This window comes from Cyanistes caeruleus, chromosome 28, assembly GCF_971803275.1.
Source record: "Cyanistes caeruleus chromosome 28, bCyaCae1.hap1.1, whole genome shotgun sequence".
NCBI classification, from domain to species: domain Eukaryota; kingdom Metazoa; phylum Chordata; class Aves; order Passeriformes; family Paridae; genus Cyanistes; species Cyanistes caeruleus.
Genome location: NC_141728.1, coordinates 938,824 through 966,148, shown reverse-complemented (window position 1 = coordinate 966,148; position 27,325 = coordinate 938,824). Strand labels below are relative to the sequence as shown.

General features: G+C 55.2%; 1 protein-coding gene and 1 long non-coding RNA gene across 2 annotated transcripts; both read left to right on the top strand.

Moving 5' to 3' along the window:
• The first annotated feature begins 6,784 nt into the window (after positions 1 to 6,784).
• On the top strand, positions 6,785 to 12,239 carry LOC147648995 (uncharacterized). The gene is made up of 3 exons (XR_015279644.1): positions 6,785 to 6,880; positions 8,854 to 8,908; positions 12,186 to 12,239. It is a non-coding gene; the product is annotated as an uncharacterized LOC147648995 (long non-coding RNA).
• A 286-nt stretch (positions 12,240 to 12,525) lies between these two features.
• Positions 12,526 to 21,024, top strand: LOC147648994 (kallikrein-14-like; the record flags this gene model as incomplete). Its single annotated transcript, XM_086864864.1, has 4 exons — positions 12,526 to 12,674; positions 13,839 to 14,194; positions 15,012 to 15,148; positions 16,688 to 21,024. Coding segments are annotated over 4 exons (795 nt in total), but the record flags the coding sequence as incomplete, so codon positions are not given.
• Positions 21,025 to 27,325: the final 6,301 nt, after the last annotated feature.

Below are 27,325 nucleotides of genomic sequence, written 5' to 3'. Positions count from 1 at the left end.
TTGGTGTCGTTAATTAATGAATTAATTCGGGCTTAATTAGTGCCTTGGGGGTGGTTAATGAGGTAATTAAAGGGGTTTGGGGTGATTAATGGTGGTATTAATTAATTAATTGAAGGTTGTTAGCTCCAAGTAATTAACTGGATTTACTTAATTAGGGATGGTTCATTACTGCAAGGGGTTAATTAACTCCTGGGCATGCTAATTAGTTAAAAAAATAGTTAATTAGTGGGGGTTCTTAATTACGGGAATTAATTGGGTTTAATTGACTTAATTAATTGGGAATTGATATAATTGTGGACATAATTGGGTTTTTAATTAATTAATCGGGTTTAATTTTTGAATGGCAGATGCTAATCTGGATTAATTAATAGACCTGGTTAATTACCTGCCGGATCAATTAATTGCCATTTTAATTAATGAAGGGGTTAATTAATGGCAGGGTTAAATAAGGAGGGTTAATTAATGATAGATTAATGAAGGCAATTAATGGCAGGGCTAATTAGCGAGGGGTTAATTAATAGGGTTAATTAACGAGGATTAATTAATGATAGATTAATGAAAGCAATTAATGGCAGGGTTAACTAGCGAGGGGTTAATTAAGGGCAGGGTTAATGAGGGATTAATTAAGGGCGGGGTTAATTAACAGGGATTAATTAATGGCAGATTAATGAAGGCAATTAATGATGGGGTTAATTAGCAAGGGGTTAATTACTGGCAGGGTTAATTAACGAGGATTAATTAATGGCAGGGTTAATTAACGAGGAGCTGCTGCTGGGGCCCCGCGTCGCTCTCGGGTTCGTTAGCGGGGCCGCTCGTTAACGGCGACAGCGATTAACGAACCGGGGACTGGAGGGACTGGGAGGGACTGGGATTGAACTGGTGTGAACTGGGGGGGACTGGGATGGACTGGGATTGGACTGGGATTGGACTGGGATTGGACTGGGCTGAACTGGGAGGGACTGGGATTGAACTGGGCTGAACTGGGCTGAACTGGGAGGGACTGGGATGAACTGGGATTGGACTGGGATTGAACTGGGATGAACTGGGCTGAACTGGGATGAACTGGTGTGAACTGGGATTGGACTGGGCTGAACTGGGATGAACTGGGATTGGACTGGGCTGAACTGGGATGGACTGGGATTGGACTGGGATTGGACTGGGATTGAACTGGGAGGGACTGGGATTGAACTGGGATTGTACTGGGCTGAACTGGGATGGACTGGGCTGAACTGGGAGGGACTGGGCTGAACTGGGATTGGACTGGGCTGAACTGGGATGAACTGGGATGGACTGGGATGGACTGGGCTGAACTGGGATGGACTGGGCTGAACTGGGATTGGACTGGGCTGAACTGGGATGGACTGGGCTGAACTGGGCTGGACTGGGCTGAACTGGGCTGAACTGGGCTGAACTGGGAGGGACTGGGCTGAACTGGGATTGAACTGGTCTGAACTGGGCTGAACTGGGCTGAACTGGGCTGAACTGGGAGGGACTGGGCTGAACTGGGATTGGACTGGGCTGAACTGGGATGAACTGGGATGGACTGGGATGGACTGGGATGAACTGGGCTGAACTGGGCTGAATTGGGCTGTACTGGTCTGTACTGGTGTGAACTGGGCTGAACTGGGCTGAACTGGGCTGAACTGGGATTGAACTGGGCTGAACTGGTCTGTACTGGTGTGAACTGGTGTGAACTGGGCTGAACTGGGATGAACTGGGATGAACTGGGGTGAACTGGGGTGAACTGGTCTGTACTGGTGTGAACGGGGCTGAACTGGGCTGAACTGGTCTGTACTGGTGTGAACTGGTGTGAACTGGGCTGAACTGGGCTGTACTGGGCTGTACTGGTCTGTACTGGGCTGTACTGGTGTGAACTGGGCTGTACTGGGCTGAACTGGGCTGTACTGGGCTGAACTGGTGTGAACTGGGCTGAACTGGGCTGTACTGGGCTGTACTGGTCTGTACTGGTGTGAACTGGGCTGAACTGGGCTGAACTGGGTTGAACTGGGCTGAACTGGTCTGTACTGGTGTGAACTGGGCTGAACTGGGTTGAACTGGGCTGAACTGGTCTGTACTGGTGTGAACTGGGTTGAACTGGGTTGAACTGGGATTGAACTGGTCTGTACTGGTGTGAACTGGGCTGAACTGGGCTGAACTGGGCTGAACTGGGATTGAACTGGGCTGAACTGGTCTGTACTGGTGTGAACTGGTGTGAACTGGGCTGAACTGGGCTGAACTGGGCTGAACTGGGCTGAACTGGGATTGAACTGGGCTGAACTGGTCTGTACTGGTGTGAACTGGTGTGAACTGGGCTGAACTGGGCTGAACTGGGCTGAACTGGTCTGTACTGGGTTGAACTGGGCTGAACTGGGATTGTACTGGGCTGAACTGGGCTGAACTGGGCTGAACTGGGTTGAACTGGGCTGAACTGGTCTGTACTGGGCTGAACTGGGTTGAACTGGTGTGAACTGGGCTGAACTGGGAGGTTCCAGTTTCAGGGCCCCGGAGGTGCTGACTCAGCGCGGCCCCTCCCAGTCCCTCCCAGTTTGGGACTGGGGCCAACTGGGATTGGGGAACTGGGAGAGCTCGTCCGGCCTGAGCCAAACTGGGAGGGAACTGGGAGGGACTGGGATGGACTGGGATGAACTGGGAGGGACTGGGAGGGACTGGGATGGACTGGGATGGACTGGGATGAACTGGGATGGACTGGGAGGGACTGCGATGGACTGGGATGAACTGGGATGGACTGGGATGGACTGGGAGGGACTGGGATGGACTGGGATGAACTGGGATGGACTGGGATGGACTGGGATGGACTGGGATGGACTGGGAGGGACTGCGATGGACTGGGATGAACTGGGATGGACTGGGATGGACTGGGATGGACTGGGAGGGACTGGGTTGAACTGGGATGGACTGGGATGGACTGGGATGGACTGGGAGGGACTGGGGTGAACTGGGATGGACTGGGGTGAACTGGGATGGACTGGGATGGACTGGGAGGGACTGGGATTGGACTGGGATGAACTGGGATGGACTGGGATGAACTGGGACAAACTGGGATGGACTGGGATGAACTGGGACTGAACTGGGCTGAACTGGGACTGAACTGGGCTGAACTGGGATGGACTGGGGTGAACTGGGATGAACTGGGCTGAACTGGGATGGACTGGGATGAACTGGGCTGAACTGGGACTGAACTGGGATTTTTGGGGAATTTTCCCGTTTTTTTGGGATTTCTCCCGGATTTTCCAGGATTTCTCCCATTTTGGGGAGAATTTCCCCACTTTTTGGGGATTTCCCCAGATTTTGGGGGGATTTTTCCCATTTTTGGGGATTTCCCTGGATTTTTTGGGATTTCCCTGGATTTTTTGGGGATTTCTCCCCATTTTTTGGGATTTCTACACATTTTTTCGGTTTTTTCCCATTTTTGGAGGATTTCTCCCATTTTTTGGGATTTTTCCCATTTTTTGGAATTTCTCCCCATTTTTTGGCATTTCCCTGGATTTTTTTGGGGATTTCCCCAGATTTTTTGGGATTTCTCCCCATTTTTTGGGATTTCCCCCATTTTTTTGGGATTTCTCCCATTTTTGGGGGATTTCTCCCCATTTTTTTTGGGATTTCTCCCCATTTTTTGGGATTTCTCCCCATTTTTGGGGATTTTTCCCATTTTTGGGGGATTTCTCCTCATTTTTTGGGGATTTTTCCCATTTTTTGGGATTTTTCCCATTTTTTGGGATTTCTCTCCATTTTTTGGGATTTTTCCCATTTTTTGGGATTTCTCCCTTTTTTTGGGATTTCTCTCCATTTTTTGGGGATTTCTCCCCATTTTTTTTGGGATTTCTCCCCATTTTTTAGGATTTCTCCCCATTTTTGGGGATTTTTCCCATTTTTTGGGGATTTCTCCTCATTTTTTGGGGATTTTTCCCATTTTTGGGGATTTTTCCCATTTTTGGGGATTTTTCCCATTTTTGGGGATTTCTCACCATTTTTGGGGATTTTTCCCATTTTTGGGGGATTTCTCCTCATTTTTTGGGGATTTCCCCAGATTTTTTGGGATTTCTCCCCATTTTTTTGGGGATTTTTCCCATTTTTTGGGGATTTCTCCCCATTTTTTGGGATTTCTCCCCATTTTTTGGGATTTCTCCCCATTTTTGGGGGATTTCTCCCCATTTTTTGGGATTTCTCCCCATTTTTTGGGGGGATTTCTCCCCATTTTTTGGGATTTTTCCCATTTTTTTGGGGATTTCTCCCATTTTTTGGGATTTTTCCCATTTTTGGGGGGGATTTTTCCCATTTTTTGGGATTTCTCCCTGGGTTTTTTGGGATTTCCCCCATTTTTTGGGGATTTCCCTGGACTTTTTTGGGGATTTCCCTGGATTTTTTGGGATTTCTCCCCATTTTTTTGGGGATTTTTCCCATTTTTTGGGGATTTCCCTGGATTTTTTGGGATTTCTCCCCATTTTTTTGGGGATTTTTCCCATTTTTTGGGGATTTCTCCCCATTTTTTGGGATTTCTCCCATTTTTTGGGGGGATTTCTCCCCATTTTTTGGGATTTTTCCCATTTTTTGGGGGATTTCTCCCATTTTTTGGGATTTTTCCCATTTTTGGGGGGGATTTTTCCCATTTTTTGGGATTTCTCCCTGGGTTTTTTGGGATTTCCCCCATTTTTGGGGATTTCCCCGGGATTTTTTTGGGATTTCTCCCTTTTTTTGGGATTGCCCCGTTTTTGGGGGGATTTCTCCTGGATTTTTTGGGATTTCTCCCCATTTTTGGGGATTTTCCCCATTTTTTGGGATTTCTCCCCATTTTTTGGGATTTCTCCCCATTTTTTTTGGGATTTCTCCCCATTTTTGGGGATTTTTCCCATTTTTTGGGATTTCTCCTCATTTTTTAGGATTTCTCCCCATTTTTTGGGATTTCTCCCCATTTTTTTTGGGATTTCTCCCCATTTTTGGGGATTTTTCCCATTTTTTGGGGATTTCTCCTCATTTTTTGGGGATTTTTCCCATTTTGGGGGATTTCTCACCATTTTTGGGGATTTCTCCCCATTTTTGGGGATTTCTCCCCATTTTTTGGGGATTTCTCCCTGGGTTTTTTGGGATTTCCCCCATTTTTGGGGGATTTCTCCCAGTTTTTTTGGGATTTCTCCCCATTTTTTTGGGGATTTTTCCCATTTTTGGGGATTTCCCCGGGTTTTTTTTGGGATTTCTCCCTTTTTTTGGGATTGCCCCGTTTTTTGGGGGATTTCTCCTGGATTTTTTGGGATTTCTCCCATTTCTTTGGGATTTCTCACAGATTATTTGGGATTTCTCCCGGATTTTTGGGATTTCTCCCTGGGTTTTTTGGGATTTCTCCCCATTTTTTGGGATTTCTCCCATTTTTTTGGGATTTCTCCTGGGGTTTTTTTTGGGATTTCCCCCATTTTTTGGGGATTTCCCCATTTTTTTGGGATTTCTCCCGGTTTTTCTGGGATTTCTCCCCATTTTTTTGGGATTCCCCCATTTTTGGGGGATTTCTCCTGGATTTTTTTGGGATTCCCCCATTTTTTCCGGGATTTCTCCCTTTTTTTGGGGATTTCTTCTCCCTTTTCCAGGATTTCTCCCATTTTTTAGGGTTTTTCCCATTTTTCCAGGTTTTCTCCCATTTTTTTTAGGATTTCTCCCCTTTTCCCACTTCCCACCCCCCATTTTTGAGGATTTTCCCCATTTTTTTTGAATTTTCCCATTTTTCCCGGATTTTTCCTGGAATTTCTCCCACTTTCCCCCTCCCCCACCCCCATTTTTTCTGGGATTTTCCCATTTTTTGGGGGATTTTTCCCATTTTTTCTGGGATTTCCCCATTTTTTGGGGGATTTTCCCCATTTTTTCAGGGATTTTCCCATTTTTTCTGGGATTTTCCCATTTTTTTCAGGGATTTCCCCATTTTTTCAGGGATTTCCCCATTTTTTCAGGGATTTTTCCCATTTTTTCTAGGATTTTCCCATTTTTTCTGGGATTTTCCCATTTTTTCTGGGATTTTCCCATTTTTTCTGGGATTTCCCCATTTTTTCTGCGATTTTTCCCATTTTTTCAGGGATTTTCCCATTTTCCCCAGGATTTCTCTCATATTTTTTTTAATTTCTCCCAATTTTTTAGGATTTCTCCCATTTTTCCCTCTCCCCTCCTCCCATTTTTTAAGGATTTCCCCCCATTTTCCGGCATTTTCCCCATTTTTCCAGGGATTTTTCCAATTTTTGGGGGGATTTTTCCCTTTTTTTTAGGAATTTTCCCTTTTTTCCCAGGATTTTCCCATTTTCCCGGGATTTTCCCCATTTTCCCCAATTTTTCGGGATTTCTCCCAGGTTTTTCCCCGGGATTTTCCCCATTTTTTTCAGGATTTTTCCCATTTTTTTCAGGATTTTTCCCATTTTTCCCGGAATTCCTCCCATTTTTCCGCTCCCCTCCTCCCATTTTTGTTATTTTCCCCATTTTTTCCAGGATTTTTCCCATTTTCCCGGGATTTCTCCCATTTTTGTTATTTTCCCCATTTTTTCCAGGATTTTTCCCATTTTCCCGGGATTTCTCCCACTTTTCCCGCTCCCCTCCCCCCATTTTTCAGTTTTTTCTCCATTTTTTTCGGGATTTTCCCGGGAATTTCCCCTTTTTTTTCCCCCAGGATTTTTCCCGGGATTTCTCCCATTTCCCCCTTCCCCCAAAATTCCCATTTTTTTTCTCCTCTCCCCCTTTTCCCCTCCCCCTTTTCCCGGGAATTTCCCGCTCCCGCTCCCGGAAGGGATTTTTTGGGATTAGAGGCGCTTCCTCCTCCTCCTCCTCCTCCTCCTCCTCCTCCTCCTCCTCCCGAGAATTCCCGGGATCGGGATCGGGACCGCGACCTCCGGTAGGAATTCCGGGAATTCCGGGATCGGGAAAAATTCCGGGATCGGGAAAAATTCCGGGATCAAAAATTCCGGGATCGGGAAAAATTCCGGGAATTTTTTTTTTTTTTTTTTTTGGGGGGGGTGGATCCCGAATTTTGGGATTTTTTGGGATTTTCCAGGGGGAGTTTGGGCTTTTCCCAAAGGAATTCCGGCTGATCCCGAGGGAATTTTGGGAATTCCGGGGAAGTTTTTGGGGTTCCCGGGGGAATTTTGGGATTTTCCAGGGGAATTTCGGGAATTCTGGGAAAGTTTTTGGGGTTCCCGAGGGAATTTTGGGATTTTTCGGGGGAATTTTGGGGTTCCCGGGGGAATTTTGGGATTTTCCGAGAGAATTTTGGGATTTTCCAGGGGAATTTTGGGAATTCTGGGTAAGTTTTTGGGGTTTCCCGAGGGAATTTTGGGATTTTTCGGGGGAATTTTGGGGGTTCCCGAGGGAATTTTGGGATTTTCCAGGGGAATTTTGGGGTTCCCGGGGGAATTTTGGGAATTCCGGGGAGGTTTTTGGGGTTCCTGAGGGAATTTTGGGATTTTCCAGGGGAATTTTGGGGGTTCCCGAGGGAATTTTGGGAATTCTGGGACAGTTTTTGGGGTTCCCGAGGGAATTTTGGGATTTTCCAGGGGAATTTTGGGGTTCCCGAGGGAATTTTGGGATTTTCCGAGACAATTTTGGGGGTTCCTGAGGGAATTTTGGGATTTTCCAGGGGAATTTTGGGATTTTCCGAGGGAATTTTTGGGTTCCCGGGGGAATTTTGGGATTTTCCAGGGGAATTTTTGGGGTTCCCGGGGAGATTTGAGGAATTTTTGGGGGTGATCCAGGAAGATTTTGGGGAATTTGGGGTTTCCCGGCGGGAATTTGGGGAGATTCCGGCCTTTCCCATTGGGAATTTTGGGGTTCCGGGTTTTTCCGGCTCCCGCAATTCCCGTTCCCGCCCCTCCCCCACCACTTTCCCCTCCCCCCCCTTTTTTCCCTTCTCCCTTCCCCCACTTTTCCCGCCCCTTTTTTCCCATTTTTTCCCCTTTTTTCCCTTTTTCTCCCCACTTTTTTCCCGTTTTTCCTTCATTTTCCCCATTTTTCCCCTTTTCCTTCCCCTTTTTCCCTTTTTTCCCCTTTTTTCCCCTTTTTTCCCATTTTTTATTTCCTTTATTCCCCATTTTTCCCCTTTTTCTTTCCCCTTTTCCTGTTTTTCCCAATTTTTCCCAATTTTTCCCCACTTTTTCCCATTTTTCTTTCCTTTTTCCCCATTTTTCCCCTTTCCCCAATTTTTTCTCCTCTATTTTTTCTCCCTTTCTCCATTTTTTCCCCCAAATTCCCCCAAATTCCCCCAAATTTCCCCAAATTTCCCTGAATTCCTCCCAAATTTCCCCAAATTTCCCCAAATTCCCCCCAAATTCCCCCAATTTCACCCAAATTCCCATAAAATCCCCCAAAATCCCCCAAATTCCCCCCAAATTTTCCCCAAATTCCCCCAAATTCCCCATTTTTCACCCAAATTCCCCAAAATTCCCCAAAATTCCCCATTTTTCACCCAAATTCCTTCCAAATTCCCCAAAATTCCCCCAAAATTCCCCCAAAATTCCCCGAAATTCCCCATTTTTCACCCAAATTTCCCCCAAATTCCCCCAAATTCCCCCAAATTCCTCAAAATTCCCTGAAATTCCCCCAAATTCTCCGTTTTTCACCCAAATTCCCCCAAATTCCCCTTTTTTCACCCAAATTCCCCCAAATTCCCCGTTTTTCACCCGAATTCTTTCCAAATTCCCCAAAATTCCCCCAAATCCCTCAAAATTCCCCGAAATTCCCCCAAATTCCCCGTTTTTCACCCAAATTCCCCCAAATTCCCCGTTTTTCACCCAAATTCCCCCAAATTCCCCCAAATTCCCCGTTTCTCACCCGAATTTCCCCAAATTCCCCGTTTCTCACCCGAATTCCCAGGATCCCCTCAGGATGGAGCTGCTGCTGCTGCTGCTGCTGCTGCCCCTGGCCTCAGGTGAGACCCCAAAACTCACCTGGGACCCCAAAACTCACCTGAGTGACCCCAAAAACTCACCTGGGGACCCCCCAAACCTCACCTGGGACCCCCAAACCTCACCTGGGACCCCAAACCTCACCTGGGGACCCCAAAACTCACCTGGGACCCCAAACCTCACCTGGGGACCCCAAACCTCACCTGGGGACCCCAAAACTCACCTGGGACCCCAAAACTCACCTGAGTGACCCCAAAAACTCACCTGGGGACCCCCCAAAACTCACCTGGGACCCCCAAAACTCACCTGGGACCCCAAACCTCACCTGGGGACCCCAAAACTCACCTGGGACCCCAAACCTCACCTGGGGACCCCAAACCTCACCTGGGGACCCCAAAACTCACCTGGGGACCCCAAAACTCACCTGGGGACCCCCAAACCTCACCTGGGACCCCAAACCTCACCTGAGTGACCCCAAACCTCACCTGGGGACCCCAAAACTCACCTGGGACCCCAAAACTCACCTGAGTGACCCCAAACCTCACCTGGGGACCCCAAAATCTCACCTGGGACCCCAAACCTCACCTGAGTGACCCCAAAACTCACCTGGGACCCCCAAAACTCACCTGAGTGACCCCAAAACTCACCTGGGGACCCCAAACCTCACCTGGGGACCCCCAAACCTCACCTGGGGACCCCAAAAACTCACCTGGGGACCCCCCAAACCTCACCTGGGGACCCCAAAATCTCACCTGGGACCCCAAACCTCACCTGAGTGACCCCAAAACTCACCTGGGACCCCCAAAACTCACCTGAGTGACCCCAAAACTCACCTGAGTGACCCCAAACCTCACCTGGGACCCCCAAACCTCACCTGGGGACCCCAAAAACTCACCTGGGGACCCCCCAAACCTCACCTGGGGACCCCAAAAACTCACCTGGGGACCCCCCAAACCTCACCTGGGGACCCCCAAAACTCACCTGGGGACCCCCCAAACCTCACCTGGGGACCCCAAAATCTCACCTGGGGACCCCAAACCTCACCTGGGACCCCAAACCTCACCTGAGTGACCCCAAAAACTCACCTGGGGACCCCAAAACTCACCTGGGGACCCCAAACCTCACCTGGGTGACCCCAAAACTCACCTGGGGACCCCAAACCTCACCTGAGTGACCCCAAAACTCACCTGGGGACCCCAAACCTCACCTGAGTGACCCCAAAACTCACCTGGGGACCCCCCAAACCTCACCTGAGTGACCCCAAACCTCACCTGGGGACCCCCAAAACTCACCTGGGGACCCCAAAACTCACCTGGGACCCCAAACCTCACCTGGGACCCCAAAAACCTCACCTGGGACCCCAAAAACTCACCTGAGTGACCCCAAACCTCACCTGGGACCCCAAAATCCTCACCTGGGGACCCCAAAACCTCACCTGGGGACCCCAAAACTCACCTGGGACCCCCAAACCTCACCTGGGACCCCAAACCTCACCTGGGACCCCCCAAACCTCACCTGGGACCCCCCAAAACTCACCTGGGACCCCCAAACCTCACCTGAGTGACCCCAAACCTCACCTGGGGACCCCCAAAACTCACCTGGGGACCCCAAAACTCACCTGGGACCCCAAACCTCACCTGGGACCCCAAAAACTCACCTGGGGACCCCAAAACTCACCTGGGGACCCCAAACCTCACCTGGGACCCCCCAAACCTCACCTGGGACCCCAAAACCTCACCTGGGACCCCAAAACTCACCTGGGACCCCAAAACTCACCTGGGATCCCCCAAACCTCACCTGGGACCCCAAAATCTCACCTGGGGACCCCAAAACTCACCTGGGGACCCCAAAATCTCACCTGGGGACCCCAAAACTCACCTGAGTGACCCCAAAAACTCACCTGGGGACCCCCAAAATCTCACCTGGGGACCCCCAAAACTCACCTGGGGACCCCAAAAACTCACCTGGGGACCCCCAAAATCTCACCTGGAACCCCAAAAACTCACCTGGGGACCCCAAAATCTCACCTGGGGACCCCCAAACCTCACCTGGGACCCCCAAACCTCACCTGGGGACCCCAAAACTCACCTGGGACCCCCAAACCTCACCTGGGGACCCCAAACCTCACCTGGGACCCCAAAACTCACCTGGGACCCCAAACCTCACCTGGGACCCCAAACCTCACCTGGGACCCCCAAAACTCACCTGAGTGACCCCAAAACTCACCTGGGGACCCCAAAACTCACCTGAGTGACCCCAAAACTCACCTGGGACCCCCCAAACCTCACCTGGGACCCCCAAATCTCACCTGAGTGACCCCAAATCTCACCTGGGGACCCCAAACTCACCTGAGTGACCCCAAATCTCACCTGGGTGACCCCAAAACTCACCTGGGACCCCAAAACCTCACCTGGGACCCCCCAAACCTCACCTGAGTGACCCCAAACCTCACCTGGGACCCCAAAACCTCACCTGGGACCCCCAAATCTCACCTGAGTGACCCCAAATCTCACCTGGGGACCCCAAACTCACCTGAGTGACCCCAAATCTCACCTGGGGACCCCAAACTCACCTGGGACCCCCCAAACTCACCTGGGGACCCCAAAACCTCACCTGGGGACCCCAAACCTCACCTGGGACCCCAAAACTCACCTGGGGACCCCAAAACCTCACCTGGGACCCCCAAAACTCACCTGGAACCCCCCAAAACTCACCTGGGGACCCCCAAACCTCACCTGAGTGACCCCAAACCTCACCTGAGTGACCCCAAACCTCACCTGGGGACCCCAAACCTCACCTGGGGACCCCAAAAACTCACCTGGGGACCCAAACCTCACCTGGGGACCCCCAAAACTCACCTGGGACCCCAAACCTCACCTGGGGACCCCCAAATCTCACCTGGGACCCCCAAACCTCACCTGGGGGACCCCAAACCTCACCTGGGGACCCCCAAAAGTGACCCCAGACTCACCTGGGTGACCCCAAAAGTGACCCCAGACTCACCTGGGTGACCCCAGACCTCACCTGGGTGACCCCAAAGGTGACCCCAGACTCACCTGGGTGACCCCAAAGGTGACCCCAGACTCACCTGAGACCCCAAAGGTGACCCCAGACTCACCTGGGTGACCCCAAAAGTGACCCCAGACCTCACCTGGGTGACCCCAGACTCACCTGAGACCCCAAAGGTGACCCCAGACTCACCTGGGTGACCCCAAACCTCACCTGGGTGACCCCAAAAGTGACCCCAGACTCACCTGGGTGACCCCAAAAGTGACCCCAGACCTCACCTGTGTCCCCCAGGTGGGCGTGGCCGGCGCTGGGTGCTGGAGGGACACACCTGTGCCCCGCCCTGGCCCCACCCTGACTCACCTGAGACCCCAAAAGTGACCCCAGACTCACCTGGGTGACCCCAAACCTCACCTGGGTGACCCCAGAGGTGACCCCAAACCTCACCTGTGTCCCCCAGGTGGGCGTGGCCGGCGCTGGGTGCTGGAGGGACACACCTGTGCCCCGCCCTGGCCCCACCCTGACTCACCTGAGACCCCAAAGGTGACCCCAAACCTCACCTGGGTGACCCCAGACCTCACCTGGGTGACCCCAGACTCACCTGAGTGACCCCAGACCTCACCTGTGTCCCCCAGGTGGGCGTGGCCGGCGCTGGGTGCTGGAGGGACACACCTGTGCCCCGCCCTGGCAGGCCGCGCTGTTCCAGGGGCGTCGCTTCGTCTGCGGGGGGACCCTGGTGGCGCCCAGGTGGGTCCTGACGGCCGCGCACTGCCACGCCCCCGGGTACGGCCAGGTAACGGGGACACACCTGGGGGAGGGGACACACCTGGGGACACACCTGGGGACACCTGGGGACACCTGGGGCACCTGGGGACACCTGGGGACACCTGGGGCACCTGGGGACACCTGGGGACACACCTGGGGACACCTGGGGACATTGGGGACACCTGGGGACACCTGGGGGGGTGGGACACACCTAGGACACACCTGGGGACACACCTGGGGGGTGGGACACACCTGGGGACACACCTGGGGACACCTGGGAACACACCTGGGGACACCTGGGGACACCTGGGGACACCTGGGGACACCTGGGGGGGTGGGACACACCTGGGGGGTGGGACACACCTGGGGACACCTGGGGATGCCTGGGGACACACCTGGGGACACCTGGGGCTCATCGGGGGAACACCTGGGGAACACCTGGGGAATACCCGGGGGTCACCTGTCCACAGCCTTCACCTGTCTTTCACCTGTGTCACCTGTGTCACCTGCCCCAGTCTCACCTGTCCATGTCTCACCTGTCCCTCACCTGTCCCTCACCTGTCTCACCTGTCCCTCACCTGTTCATGTCTCACCTGTCCATGTCCCACCTGTCCCACCTGTCCCCACCTGTCCATGTCCCACCTGTCTCACCTGTCCCACCTGTCTCACCTGTCCCACCTGTCCCACCTGTCTCACCTGTCCATGTCTCACCTGTCCCTCACCTGTCCCTCACCTGTCCATCACCTGTCCCTCACCTGTCCATGTCTCACCTGTCTCACCTGTCTCACCTGTCCCTCACCTATCCATGTCTCACATGTCTCACCTGTCTCACCTGTCTCACCTGTCCATGTCTCACCTGTCCCACCTGTTCTCACCTGTCCCCACCTGTCCCACCTGTCTCACCTGTCCCTCACCTGTCTCACCTGTCTCACCTGTCCATGTCTCACCTGTCTCACCTGTCTCACCTGTCTCACCTGTCCATGTCTCACCTGTCTCACCTGTCTCACCTGTCCATGTCTCACCTGTCTCACCTGTCTCACCTGTCTCACCTGTCCATGTCTCACCTGTCCATGTCTCACCTGTCCATGTCCCACCTGTCCCACCTGTCCCACCTGTCTCACCTGTCCATGTCTCACCTGTCCCACCTGTCCCACCTGTCTCACCTGTCCGCTCTCCCCCCAGCCCCATCAGTGTCCGTCTGGGTGGCCGTGGCCGTCAGCAGGTGCGCCCAGGTGAGTCCCCCTCGGGGGGCGGCTCCTCCCCCTCAGGTGAGACCCCTCCAGGTGAGCCCCCGGCGGGGGGGGCGGGGTCGGGCGAGGCCCCACCTGCGCCAGGTGAGCAGCGGCGGCGCTCGGTGCGCATCTTCCGCTTCCCCGGCTACAACGAGACCTCCAAGGACGGGGACCTGATGCTGCTGCGGCTGCAGGTGCCGGCGCACCTGAGCCGCCAGGTGAGGCCCCTGCCGCCGGCGCGCACCTGCGCCGCGCCCGGCACCACCTGCCAGATCTCCGGCTGGGGCTCCACCACCAGCCCCGAAGGTGAGGCACACCTGGCGCAGGTGAGGGGACAGGTGACAGGGTGGGGGGTACCTGAGATCAGGTGTGACCCCAGGTGTGACCCCAGGTGTGACCCCAGGTGTGACCCAGTCAGGGTTACCTGTCCAGGTGTGTCCAGGAGTGACCCCAGGTGTGACCCCAGGTGTGACCCCAGGTGTGACCCAGTCAGGGTTACCTGCCCAGGTGTGACCCAGTCAGGGTTACCTGTCCAGGTGTGACCCCAGGTGTGACCCCAGTCAGGGTTACCTGCCCAGGTGTGACCCAGTCAGGGTTACCTGTCCAGGTGTGACCCAGTCAGGGTTACCTGTCCAGGTGTGACCCCAGGAGTGACCCCAGGTGATCCCAGTCAGGGTTACCTGTCCAGGTGTGACCCCAGGTCAGGGTTACCTGTCCAGGTGTGACCCCAGGTGTGACCCCAGTCAGGGTTACCTGTCCAGGTGTGCCCAGGTGTGACCCCAGGTGTGTCCAGGTGTGTCCAGGTGACCCCAGATGTGTCCAGGTGACCCCAGATGTGTCCAGGTGACCCCAGGTGTGTCCAGGTGTGACCCCAGGTGTGTCCAGGTGTGTCCAGGTGACCCCAGGTGTGCCCAGGTGTGACCCCAGGTGACCCCAGGTGACCCCAGGTGACCCCAGGTGTGTCCAGGTGACCCCAGGTGACCCCAGGTGTCGTTGCAGTGACGTTCCCCAAGGACCTGCACTGCAGCCAGGTGACCCCAGGTGTGCCCAGTCAGGGTTACCTGTCCAGGTGTGTCCAGGTGTGTCCAGGTGTGTCCAGGTGTGACCCCAGGTGTCGTTGCAGTGACGTTCCCCAAGGACCTGCACTGCAGCCAGGTGACGATCGTACCTGAGCTCACCTGTCGCCGAATCTACCCCGACTCCATCACCCCCAACATGGTCTGTGCCGGGGAGCCCCGGAGCCGCGCCGACACCTGCCAGGTGAGGGGACAGGTGAGGGGACAGGTGAGGGGACAGGTGAGGGGACACCTGCCAGGTGAGGGGACAGGTGACACCTGCCAGGTGAGGGGACAGGTGAGGGGACACGGGGACACCTGCCAGGTGAGGGGACAGGTGAGGGGACAGGTGACACCTGCCAGGTGAGGGGACAGGGGACACCTGCCAGGTGAGGGGACAGGTGAGGGGACAGGTGAGGGGACAGGTGACACCTGCCAGGTGAGGGGACAGGGGACACCTGCCAGGTGAGGGGACAGGGACACCTGCCAGGTGAGGGGACAGGTGAGGGACACCTGCCAGGTGAGGGGACACGGGGACACCTGCCAGGTGAGGGGACAGGTGACACCTGCCAGGTGAGGGGACAGGTGAGGGGACAGGTGACACCTGCCAGGTGAGGGGACAGGTGAGGGGACAGGTGAGGGGACAGGTGAGGGGACAGGTGAGGGGACAGGTGACACCTGCCAGGTGAGGGGACAGGTGACACCTGCCAGGTGAGGGGACACGGGGACACCTGCCAGGTGAGGGGACAGGTGACACCTGCCAGGTGAGGGGACAGGTGAGGGACACCTGCCAGGTGAGGGGACAGGTGACACCTGCCAGGTGAGGGGACAGGTGAGGGGACAGGTGACACCTGCCAGGTGAGGGGACAGGTGAGGGGACAGGTGAGGGGACAGGTGAGGGGACAGGTGACACCTGCCAGGTGAGGGGACAGGTGACACCTGCCAGGTGAGGGGACAGGTGAGGGGACAGGTGACACCTGCCAGGTGAGGGGACAGGTGAGGGGACAGGTGAGGGACACCTGACAGGTGAGGGGACAGGGGACAGGTGAGGGACAGGTGAGAGACAGGTGAGAGACAGGTGAGAGACAGGTGAGACAGGTGAGACACAGGTGAGGGACACAGGGACACCTGACAGGTGAGAGACAGGTGAGACAGGTGAGGGACAGGTGAGAGGGATGGAACAGGTGATGGACAGGTGTGGGGGATGGGACAGGTGAGGGACAGGTGAGGGACAGGTGTGGGGGATGGGACAGGTGTGTGACAGGTGCGGTGCTTTGTGCTCACCCTGAGCTGATTTTGGGCCAAATTCAGCCAATTTTGGGTCAAATTCAGCCGATTTTGGGCCGAATTCAGCCGATTTTGGGCCCATTCCCCTCACCCCGAGCTGATTTTGGGCCAAATTCAGCTGATTTTGGGCCCGTTCCCCTCACCCCCAGCTGATTTTGGGCCGAATTCAGCCGATTTTGGGCCAAATTCAGCCGATTTTGGGCCCCTTCCCCTCACCCCGAGCTGATTTTGGGCCAAATTCAGCCGATTTTGGGGCGAATTCAGCCGATTTTGGGCCCCTTCCCCTCACCCCGAGCTGATTTTGGGCCAAATTCAGCCGATTTTGGGCCAAATTCAGCCGATTTTGGGCCCATTCCCCTCACCCCCAGCTGATTTTGGGGTGGTTTCCTCCCAATTCTCCCCGAATTTCCCCCAGATTTCGTTTTCCCGCCGCTGACGCCCCCAATTTCCTCCCCAGGGCGACTCCGGGGGGCCCCTGATGTGCAACGGGCGCCTGCAGGGCATCACCTCCTGGGGGCCGGGGGTGTGCGGGGACCCCCGGAAACCGGGGGTGTACGTCAACCTGTGCCGCTACAGCCGCTGGCTGGAGGAGACCATGGCACAGAACTGACCCAAATCCACCCAAAACTGACCCAAAACTGACCCAAAACTGACCCAAAACTGACCTGAAACTGACCCAAATCCACCCGGAAACCGGGGGTGTACGTCAACCTGTGCCGCTACAGCCGCTGGCTGGAGGAGACCATGGCACAGAACTGACCCAAAACTGACCCAAATCCACCCAAACTGACCCAAACTGACCCAAATCCACCCAAACTGACCCAAACTGACCCAAATCCACCCAAACTGACCCAAATCCACCCGGAAACCGGGGGTGTACGTCAACCTGTGCCGCTACAGCCGCTGGCTGGAGGAGACCATGGCACAGAACTGACCCAAAACTGACACAAATCCACCCAAAACTGACCCAAATCCACCCAAAACTGACCCAAACTGACCCAAACTGACCCAAACGGACCCAAACTGACCCAAACTGACCCAAACTGACCCAAATCCACCCGGAAACCGGGGGTGTACGTCAACCTGTGCCGCTACAGCCGCTGGCTGGAGGAGACCATGGCACAGAACTGACCCAAAACTGACCCAAATCCACCCAAAACTGACCCAAAACTGACCCAAACTGACCCAAAACTGAGCCAAACTGACCCAAACTGACCCAAATCCACCCAAAACTGACCCAAATCCACCCAAACTGACCCAAACTGACCCAAAACTGACCCAAACTGACCCAAAACTGACCCAAACTGACCCAAACTGACCCAAATCCACCCAAAACTGACCCAAAACTGACCCAAACTGACCCAAAACTGACCCAAACCCAGCCGGAAACCGGGGGTGTACGTCAACCTGTGCCGCTACAGCCGCTGGCTGGAGGAGACCATGGCACAGAACTGACCCAAATCCACCCAAAACTGACCCAAACTGACCCAAATCCACCAAAACTGACCCAAACTGACCCAAAACTGACCTGAAACTGACCCAAACTGACCCAAATCCACCCAAAACTGACCCAAACTGACCCCAAACTGACCCAAACTGACCCAAACTGACCCAAATCCACCCAAACTGACCCAAACTGACCCAAATCCACCCAAAACTGACCCAAACTGACCCAAACTGACCCAAACTGACCCAAACCCACCCGGAAACCGGGGGTGTACGTCAACCTGTGCCGCTACAGCCGCTGGCTGGAGGAGACCATGGCACAGAACTGACCCAAATCCACCCAAAACTGACCCAAACTGACCCAAATCCACCAAAACTGACCCAAACTGACCCAAATCCACCCAAAACTGACCCAAATCCACCCAAAACTGACCCAAACTGACCCAAACTGACCCAAACTGACCCAAATCCACCCGGAAACCGGGGGTGTACGTCAACCTGTGCCGCTACAGCCGCTGGCTGGAGGAGACCATGGCACAGAACTGACCCAAAACTGACCCAAATCCACCCAAAACTGACCCAAAACTGACCCAAACTGACCCAAAACTGAGCCAAACTGACCCAAATCCACCCAAAACTGACCCAAACTGACCCAAATCCACCCAAACTGACCCAAACTGACCCAAACTGACCCAAACTGACCCAAAACTGACCCAAACTGACCCAAATCCACCCAAAACTGACCCAAACTGACCCAAACTGACCCAAATCCACCCAAACTGAACCAAAACTGACCCAAACTGACCCAAACTGACCCAAATCCACCCAAACTGACCCAAACTGACCCAAACTGACCCAAAACTGACCCAAAACTGACCCAAACTGACCCAAACTGACCCAAATCCACCCAAACTGACCCAAATCCACCCAAACTGACCCAAAACTGACCCAAAACTGACCCAAACTGACCCAAACTGACCCAAATCCACCCAAACTGACCCAAACTGACCCAAACTGACCCAAAATGACCCAAAATGACCCAAACCCATCCAAAACTGACCCAAAATTGACCCAAATCCACCCAAAACTGACCCAAACCCTCCCAAACTGACCCCAAACTGACCCGAACTGACCCAAATTGATCCAAATCCATCCAAAACTGACCCAAACTGACCCAAAATTGAAACAAACTGACCCAAAACTGACCCAAATCCACCCAAAACTGACCCAAACTGACCCAAACTGACCCAAAACTGACCCAAACTGACCCAAACTGACCCAAAACTGACCCAAAACTGACCCAAACTGACCCAAAACGACCCAAACTGACCCAAATCCACCCAAACTGACCCAAACTGACCCAAACTGACCCAAACTGACCCAAAACTGACACAAATCCACCCAAAACTGACCCAAAATGACCCAAACTGACCCAAACGGACCCAAACTGACCCAAACTGACCCAAAACTGACCCAAACTGACCCAAACTGACCCAAACTGACCCAAACTGACCCAAATCCACCCAAAACTGACCCAAACTGACGCAAATCCACCAAAACTGACCCAAACTGACCCAAACTGACCCAAAACTGACCCAAACCCACCCAAACTGACCCAAACTGACCCAAACCCACCCAAAACTGACCCAAACTGACCCAAACTGACCCAAACTGACCCAAATCCACCCAAAACTGACCCAAACTGACGCAAATCCACCAAAACTGACCCAAACTGACCCAAACTGACCCAAACTGACCCAAACTGACCCAAATCCACCCAAAACTGACCCAAACTGACCCAAACTGACCCAAATCCACCCAAAACTGACCCAAAACTGACCCAAACTGACCCAAACTGACCCAAACTGACCCAAATCCACCCAAACTGACCCAAACTGACCCAAACTGACCCAAACTGACCCAAATCCACCAAAACTGACCCAAACTGACCCAAATCCACCCAAACTGACCCAAAACTGACCCAAATCCACCCAAAACTGACCCAAACTGACCCAAAACTGACCCAAACCCACCCAAAACTGACCCCAAACTGACCCAAATCCACCCAAAACTGACCCAAACTGACCCAAACTGACCCAAACTGACCCAAACTGACCCAAAATGACCCAAACTGACCCAAATCCACCCAAACTGACCCAAACTGATCCAAACTGACCCAAATCCACCCAAACTGACCCAAAACTGACCCAAACTGACCCAAACTGACCCAAATCCACCCAAACTGACCCAAATCCACCCAAACTGACCCAAACTGACCCAAACTGACCCAAACTGACCCAAACTGACCCAAATCCACCCAAAACTGACCCAAACTGACCCCAAACTGACCCAAACTGACCCAAAACTGACCCAAACTGACCCCAAACTGACCCAAAATGACCCAAATCCACCCAAAACTGACCCAAACTGACCCAAACTGACCCAAACTGACCCAAACTGACCCAAAATGACCCAAACCCACCCAAAACTGACCTAAAACTGACCCAAACTGACCCAAAATGACCCAAATCCACCCAAAACTGACCCAAACTGACCCAAATCCACCCAAAACTGACCCAAACTGACCCAAAACTGACCCAAACTGACCCAAACTGACCCAAACTGACCCAAACTGACCCAAACTGACCCAAATCCACCCAAACTGACCCAAACTGACCCAAACTGACCCAAAACTGACACAAATCCACCCAAAACTGACCCAAAATGACCCAAACTGACCCAAACGGACCCAAACTGACCCAAACTGACCCAAAACTGACCAAAACTGACCCAAACTGACCCAAACTGACCCAAACTGACCCAAATCCACCCAAAACTGACCCAAACTGACGCAAATCCACCAAAACTGACCCAAACTGACACAAACCGACCCAAAACTGACCCAAACCCACCCAAACTGACCCAAACTGACCCAAACCCACCCAAAACTGACCCAAACTGACCCAAACTGACCCAAACTGACCCAAATCCACCCAAAACTGACCCAAACTGACGCAAATCCACCAAAACTGACCCAAACTGACCCAAACTGACCCAAACTGACCCAAACTGACCCAAATCCACCCAAAACTGACCCAAAACTGACCCAAACTGACCCAAACTGACCCAAACTGACCCAAATCCACCCAAACTGACCCAAAACTGACCCAAACTGACCCAAATCCACCCAAAACTGACCCAAACCCACACAAAACTGACCTAAAACTGACCCAAACTGACCCAAAACGACCCAAAATCTCCGGCACGGAACCTTCTGGAAAATTCCCGCTCTGAAAATTCCCCCCGGGTCCAGAACCCTGAAAATAAAAAAAAAAATGAGTCCTGAAATTTCCGTGTTTGGAATGCGAAAATTCCCCAATTTCCACCCAAAAATCCCCGAAAGCCAAAAGAATCCCAGAAATATTTTTTTAAAATCCTAAAATCCCCAAAATTTCCACCCAAAAATCCACGAAATACAAAAGAATCACAGAAATATTTTTTTAAAATCCTAAAATCCCAAAATTTCCACCCAAAAATCCCCGAAATCCAAAAGAATCCCAGAAATATTTTTTTTAACATCCCCAAATCCCAAAATTTCCACCCAAAATCCCCAAAATTCCACCCCAAATCCCAAAAATCCAAATGAACCCCGGAAATATTTTTTTAAAATCCCAAAATCCCAAAAATTCCACCCAAAATCCTCAAATTTTCACCCAAAAATCCCCCAAATTTCACCCCAAATCCCCAAAATTCGACCCAAAATCCCAAAAATTCCACCCAAAATCCACAAATTTCCACCCAAAATCCCCAAAATTTCACCCGAAAATCCCAAAAATCCGAAAGAACCCAGGAAATATTTTTTTTTAAATCCCCAAATCCCCAAAATTCCACCCCAAATCCCAAAATTTTCACCCAAAAAATCCCCAAATTTCACCCCAAAATCCCAAAATTTCCACCCAAAAATCCCCCAAATTCCACCCAAAAATCCCAAAATTTCCACCCAAAATCCCAACACTTCACCCAAAAATCCAAAAGAACCCCGGAAATATGTTTTTAAAATCCCAAAATCCCAAAATTTCCACCCAAAATCCTCAAAATTCCGCCCAAAATCCCAAAATTTCCACCCAAAATCCCAAAAATTCCACCCAAAAATCCCAAAATTCCACCCAAAAATCCCAAAATTCCACTCTAAACCCCAAAATTTCACACAAAATCCCAAAAATTCCACCCCAAATCCCCAAAATCCCACCCAAAATCCCAAAATTTCCACCCCAAAATTCCAACCAAAACCCCAAAATTCCACCCAAAATCCCAAAATTTCCACCCAAAATCTGAAAAATTCCACCAGAAAAATCCCCCAAATTCCACCCAAAAATCCCAAAATTCCACCCAAAATTCCAAAATTTCCACCCAAAAGTCCCAAAATTTCCACCAAAAAATCCAAAAGAACCCCGGAAATATTTTTTTAAAATCCCAAAATCCTCAAAATTCCACCCAAAATTCTCAAAATTCCACACAAATCCCCCAAATTCCACCCAAAATCCCAAAATCCCCAAAACCCCAAAATTTCTTCCAAAATCCCCAAAATTCCACTCAAAATCCCCAAAATTCCACCAGAAAATCCCAAAAATTCCCACCCAAAATCCCCAAATTTCCACCCAAAAATCCCAAAATTTCCACCCAAAATCCCCAAAATCCCAACATTTCCACCCAAAATCCCCAGAATTTCCGCCCCAAATCCCCCAAATTCCACCCAAAATTGCCAAATTTCCACCCAAAATCCCCAAATTTCCACCCAAAAATCCCAAAAATTTCCACCCAAAATCCTCAAAATTCCTTGGCCACGCCCCCAATTCAGCCCCAGCCCCGCCCCATCATTGGCCACGCCCCCACAGCAGAGACCCCGCCCCATCATTGGCCACGCCCCAAAGCGGAGACCCCGCCCCATCATTGGCCACGCCCCCAAAGCAGAACCCCGTACCATCATTGGCCACGCCCCCAAAGCAGAGACCACGCCCCCTCCCGGGAACCGGGCCACGCCCACACGGAGCTGGCCCCGCCCCCTCCGGCCCCTTCCCCCCCCCGGAGTTTGCACTGGAGTGGGGGAGGGGCGGGTGGGGGAGGGGTTGGTGACACCCCAATGTCACCCCCAGTGTCACCCCAATGTCACCCCAATGTCACCCCAGTGTCACCCCCAGTGTCCCCAGTGTCCCCAGTGTCCCCAGTGTCCCCAGTGTCCCCCCAGTGTCCCCCCAGTGTCCCCAGTGTCCCCAGTGTCCCCCCAGTGTCCCCAGTGTCCCCAGTGTCCCCAGTGTCCCCAGTGTCCCCCCAGTGTCCCCCCAGTGTCCCCCCAGTGTCCCCCCAGTGTCCCCAGTGTCCCCAGTGTCCCCCCAGTGTCCCCCCAGTGTCCCCAGTGTCCCCAGTGTCCCCAGTGTCCCCAGTGTCCCCAGTGTCCCCAGTGTCCCCAGTGTCCCCCCAGTGTCCCCCCAGTGTCCCCAGTGTCCCCAGTGTCCCCAGTGTCCCCCCAGTGTCCCCAGTGCCACCCCAGTGTCCCCCCAGTGTCCCCCCAGTGTCCCCCCAGTGTCCCCCCAGTGTCCCCCCAGTGTCCCCAGTGTCCCCAGTGTCCCCCCAGTGTCCCCCCAGTGTCCCCAGTGTCCCCCCAGTGTCCCCAGTGTCCCCAGTGTCCCCAGTGTCCCCCAGTGTCCCCAGTGTCCCCCCAGTGTCCCCAGTGTCCCCAGTGTCCCCAGTGTCCCCAGTGTCCCCAGTGTCCCCAGTGTCCCCAGTGTCCCCCCAGTGTCCCCAGTGTCCCCAGTGTCCCCAGTGTCCCCAGTGTCACCCCCAGTGTCCCCCCAGTGTCCCCCCAGTGTCCCCAGTGTCCCCAGTGTCCCCAGTGTCCCCCCAGTGTCCCCAGTGTCACCCCAGTGTCCCCAGTGTCCCCAGTGTCCCCCCAGTGTCCCCAGTGTCCCCAGTGTCCCCAGTGTCCCCAGTGTCACCAGTGTCACCAGTGTCCCCCCAGTGTCCCCAGTGTCCCCAGTGTCCCCAGTGTCCCCAGTGTCACCAGTGTCCCCAGTGTCCCCCCAGTGTCCCCAGTGTCCCCAGTGTCCCCCCAGTGTCCCCAGTGTCCCCAGTGTCCCCCCAGTGTCCCCAGTGTCCCCAGTGTCCCCAGTGTCCCCCCAGTGTCCCCAGTGTCCCCAGTGTCCCCAGTGTCCCCAGTGTCCCCCCAGTGTCCCCCCAGTGTCCCCAGTGTCCCCAGTGTCCCCCCAGTGTCCCCAGTGTCACCCCAGTGTCCCCAGTGTCCCCAGTGTCCCCCCAGTGTCCCCAGTGTCCCCAGTGTCCCCAGTGTCCCCAGTGTCCCCAGTGTCCCCCAGTGTCCCCAGTGTCCCCAGTGTCCCCAGTGTCCCCAGTGTCCCCAGTGTCCCCAGAGCCACCCCCTGTGTCACCTGAGCCACCCCCGGTGTCACCTGAGCCGCCCCCGCGCCTGTCCCGTGTCACCCGCGGTGTCACCCCCGTGTCACCAGGTGTCACCTGCGGTGTCAGCGCGGGGCCAGGGCGGGGGCGGCGCGTCCCCTCCCGGCCCCGGAGGTGACACAGGTGACACCGGTGACACCGGTGACAGCTGGGTGGGGGAGGGGTGATTAGCGCTGGCGGTGACACCGGCGGGACCGGTCGGGCCCCACCCCCCGCTGGTGGCGGTGTCGCTGTCGCTGTCACCGGCGACATCGGCGGCTCGGGGACTTCCGGGGTCCGCGAGGGTCACCTGGGGGCTCCTCAGGTGTCACCTGTGTCACCTCCGGGGTCACCTGTGTCACCTCCGGGGTCACCTGGGGGCTCCTGGGGTGTCACCTGTGTCACCTGGTGTCACCTGGGGGCTCCTCAGGTGTCACCTGTGTCACCTCCGGGGTCCGCGAGTGTCACCTGGGGGCTCCTGGGGTGTCACCTGTGTCACCTCAGGTGTCACCTGTGTTCCTCCGGGGTCCGCGAGTGTCACCTGTGTCACCTCAGGTGTCACTTGTGTCACCTCCGGGGTCCGCGAGGGTCACCTGGGGGCTCCTGGGGTGTCACCTGTGTCACCTCCGGGGTCCCCGAGTGTCACCTGGGGGCTCCTCAGGTGTCACCTGTGTCACCTCCGGGGTCCCCGAGTGTCACCTGGGGGCTCCTCAGGTGTCACCTGTGTCACCTCCGGGGTCACCTGTGTCACCTCCGGGGTCCGCGAGTGTCACCTGTGTCACCTCAGGTGTCACTTGTGTCACCTGGGGATCCCCGAGTGTCACCTGGGGGCTCCTGGGGTGTCACCTGTGTCACCTCCGGGGTCACCTGGGGGCTCCTGGGGTGTCACCTGTGTCACCTCCGGGGTCACCTGGGGGCTCCTGGGGTGTCACCTGTGTCACCTCCGGGGTCACCTGGGGGCTCCTCAGGTGTCACCTGTGTCACCTCCGGGGTCCCCGAGTGTCACCTGGGGGCTCCTCAGGTGTCACCTGTGTCACCTCCGGGGTCCGCGAGTGTCACCTGTGTCACCTCAGGTGTCACCTGTGTCACCTCCGGGGTCCGCGAGTGTCACCTGTGTCACCTCCGGTGTCACCTGTGTCACCTCCGGGGTCCCCGAGTGTCACCTGGGGGCTCTTCGGGTGTCACCCGTGTCCCCTCCTGTCCCCTCAGGTGTCACCTGGGGTCACCTGGTGTCACCTGGGGGCTCCTCAGGTGTCACCTGTGTCCCCCCGGTGTCACCTGTGTCCCCTCCTGGCCCCCCCGGTGTCACCTGGGGGCTCCTCAGGTGTCACCCGTGTCACCTCTCGTGTCCCCTGGGTCCCCTCCTGGCCCCCCCGGTGTCACCCGGTGTCACCTCAGGTGTCCCCGAGGGGGGATTTGGTGACACCTGGCCCGGCCGGTCACACCTGGCCACGCCCCGGGACAGGGGGGGACAGGAGGACGGGACAGGTGGCACCTGGGGGGGGACAGGGGGGGACAGGAGGGGACAGGAGGGGACAGGTGACACCTGGGGGGGGACAGGGGGAGGGGACAGGTGACACCTGGGGGGGGACAGGGGGGGACAGGGGGAAGGGACAGGTGACACCTGGGGGGGGACAGGAGGGGACAGGTGGCACCTGGGGGGGGACAGGGGGGGACAGGTGGCACCTGGGGGGGGACAGGGGGAGGGGACAGGTGGCACCTGGGGGGGGACAGGGGGGGACAGGTGACACCTGGGGGGGGACAGGGGGAGGGGACAGGTGACACCTGGGGGGGACAGGAGGGGACAGGTGACACCTGGGGGGGGACAGGGGGAGGGGACAGGAGGGGACAGGTGGCACCTGGGGGGGGACAGGGGGAGGGGACAGGTGGCACCTGGGGGGGGACAGGAGGGGACAGGTGACACCTGGGGGGGGACAGGAGGAGGGGACAGGTGGCACCTGGGGGGGGACAGGAGGGGACAGGTGACACCTGGGGGGGGACAGGAGGAGGGGACAGGTGGCACCTGGGGGGGGGACAGCAGGGGACAGGTGGCACCTGGGGGGGGACAGGAGGAGGGGACAGGTGGCACCTGGGGGGGACAGGGGGAAGGGACAGGTGGCACCTGGGGGGGGACAGGGGGAGGGGACAGGTGGCACCTGGGGGGGGACAGGGGGAGGGGACAGGTGGCACCTGGGGGGGGACAGGGGGAGGGGACAGGTGACACCTGGGGGGGGACAGGGGGGGGCACACCTGGGATCGGGACCGGGACCAGGACCGGGATCAGGATCTGGACCGGGATCAGGACAGAGACCAGATCGGGTCTGGGATGAGGGTCGGGATTGGGACCAGGACCGGGATCAGGATCTGGACCGGGATCAGGATCTGGACCGGGATCAGGATCTGGACCAGGACCAGGATCTGGACCGGGATCAGGACCGGGATCAGGACCGGGACCAGATCGGGTCTGGGATGAGGGTCGGGATTGGGACCAGGACCGGGATCAGGATCTGGACCGGGATCAGGACCGGGATCGGGTCTGGGATGAGGATCAGGACCAGGATCAGGACCGGGACCGGGCCCGGGATCAGGATCAGGACCAGGACCGGGATCAGGATCAGGACGGGGCCCGGGATCGGTATCAGGACATGACAGGGATCAGGATCTGGACCGGGATCAGGACCAGGACCGGGATCAGGACCGGGATCAGGATCTGGACCAGGACTGGGATCAGGACCGGGACCGGGCTCAGTACCAGGACCAGGAAGCGAGATCAGGATCAGGATCTGGACCGGGATCAGGATCAGGACCGGGACCAGGAGCGAGATCAGGACCGTGATCAGGATCAGGACCGGGACCAGGACCGGGATCAGGATCAGGACCGGGATCAGGACCGGGACCGGGATCAGGATCAGGACCGGGATCAGGACCGGGATCAGGATCAGGACCGGGACCGGGATCAGGACCGGGATCAGGATCAGGACCGGGACCGGGATCAGGACCGGGATCAGGATCAGGATCGGGATCGGGACCGGGATCAGGACCGGGATCAGGACCGGGATCAGGATCAGGACCGGGATCAGGACCGGGATCAGGATCAGGACCGGGATCAGGATCAGGACCGGGATCAGGATCAGGACCGGGACCGGGACCAGGACCGGGATCAGGACCGGGATCAGGACCGGGATCAGGACCGGGATCAGGA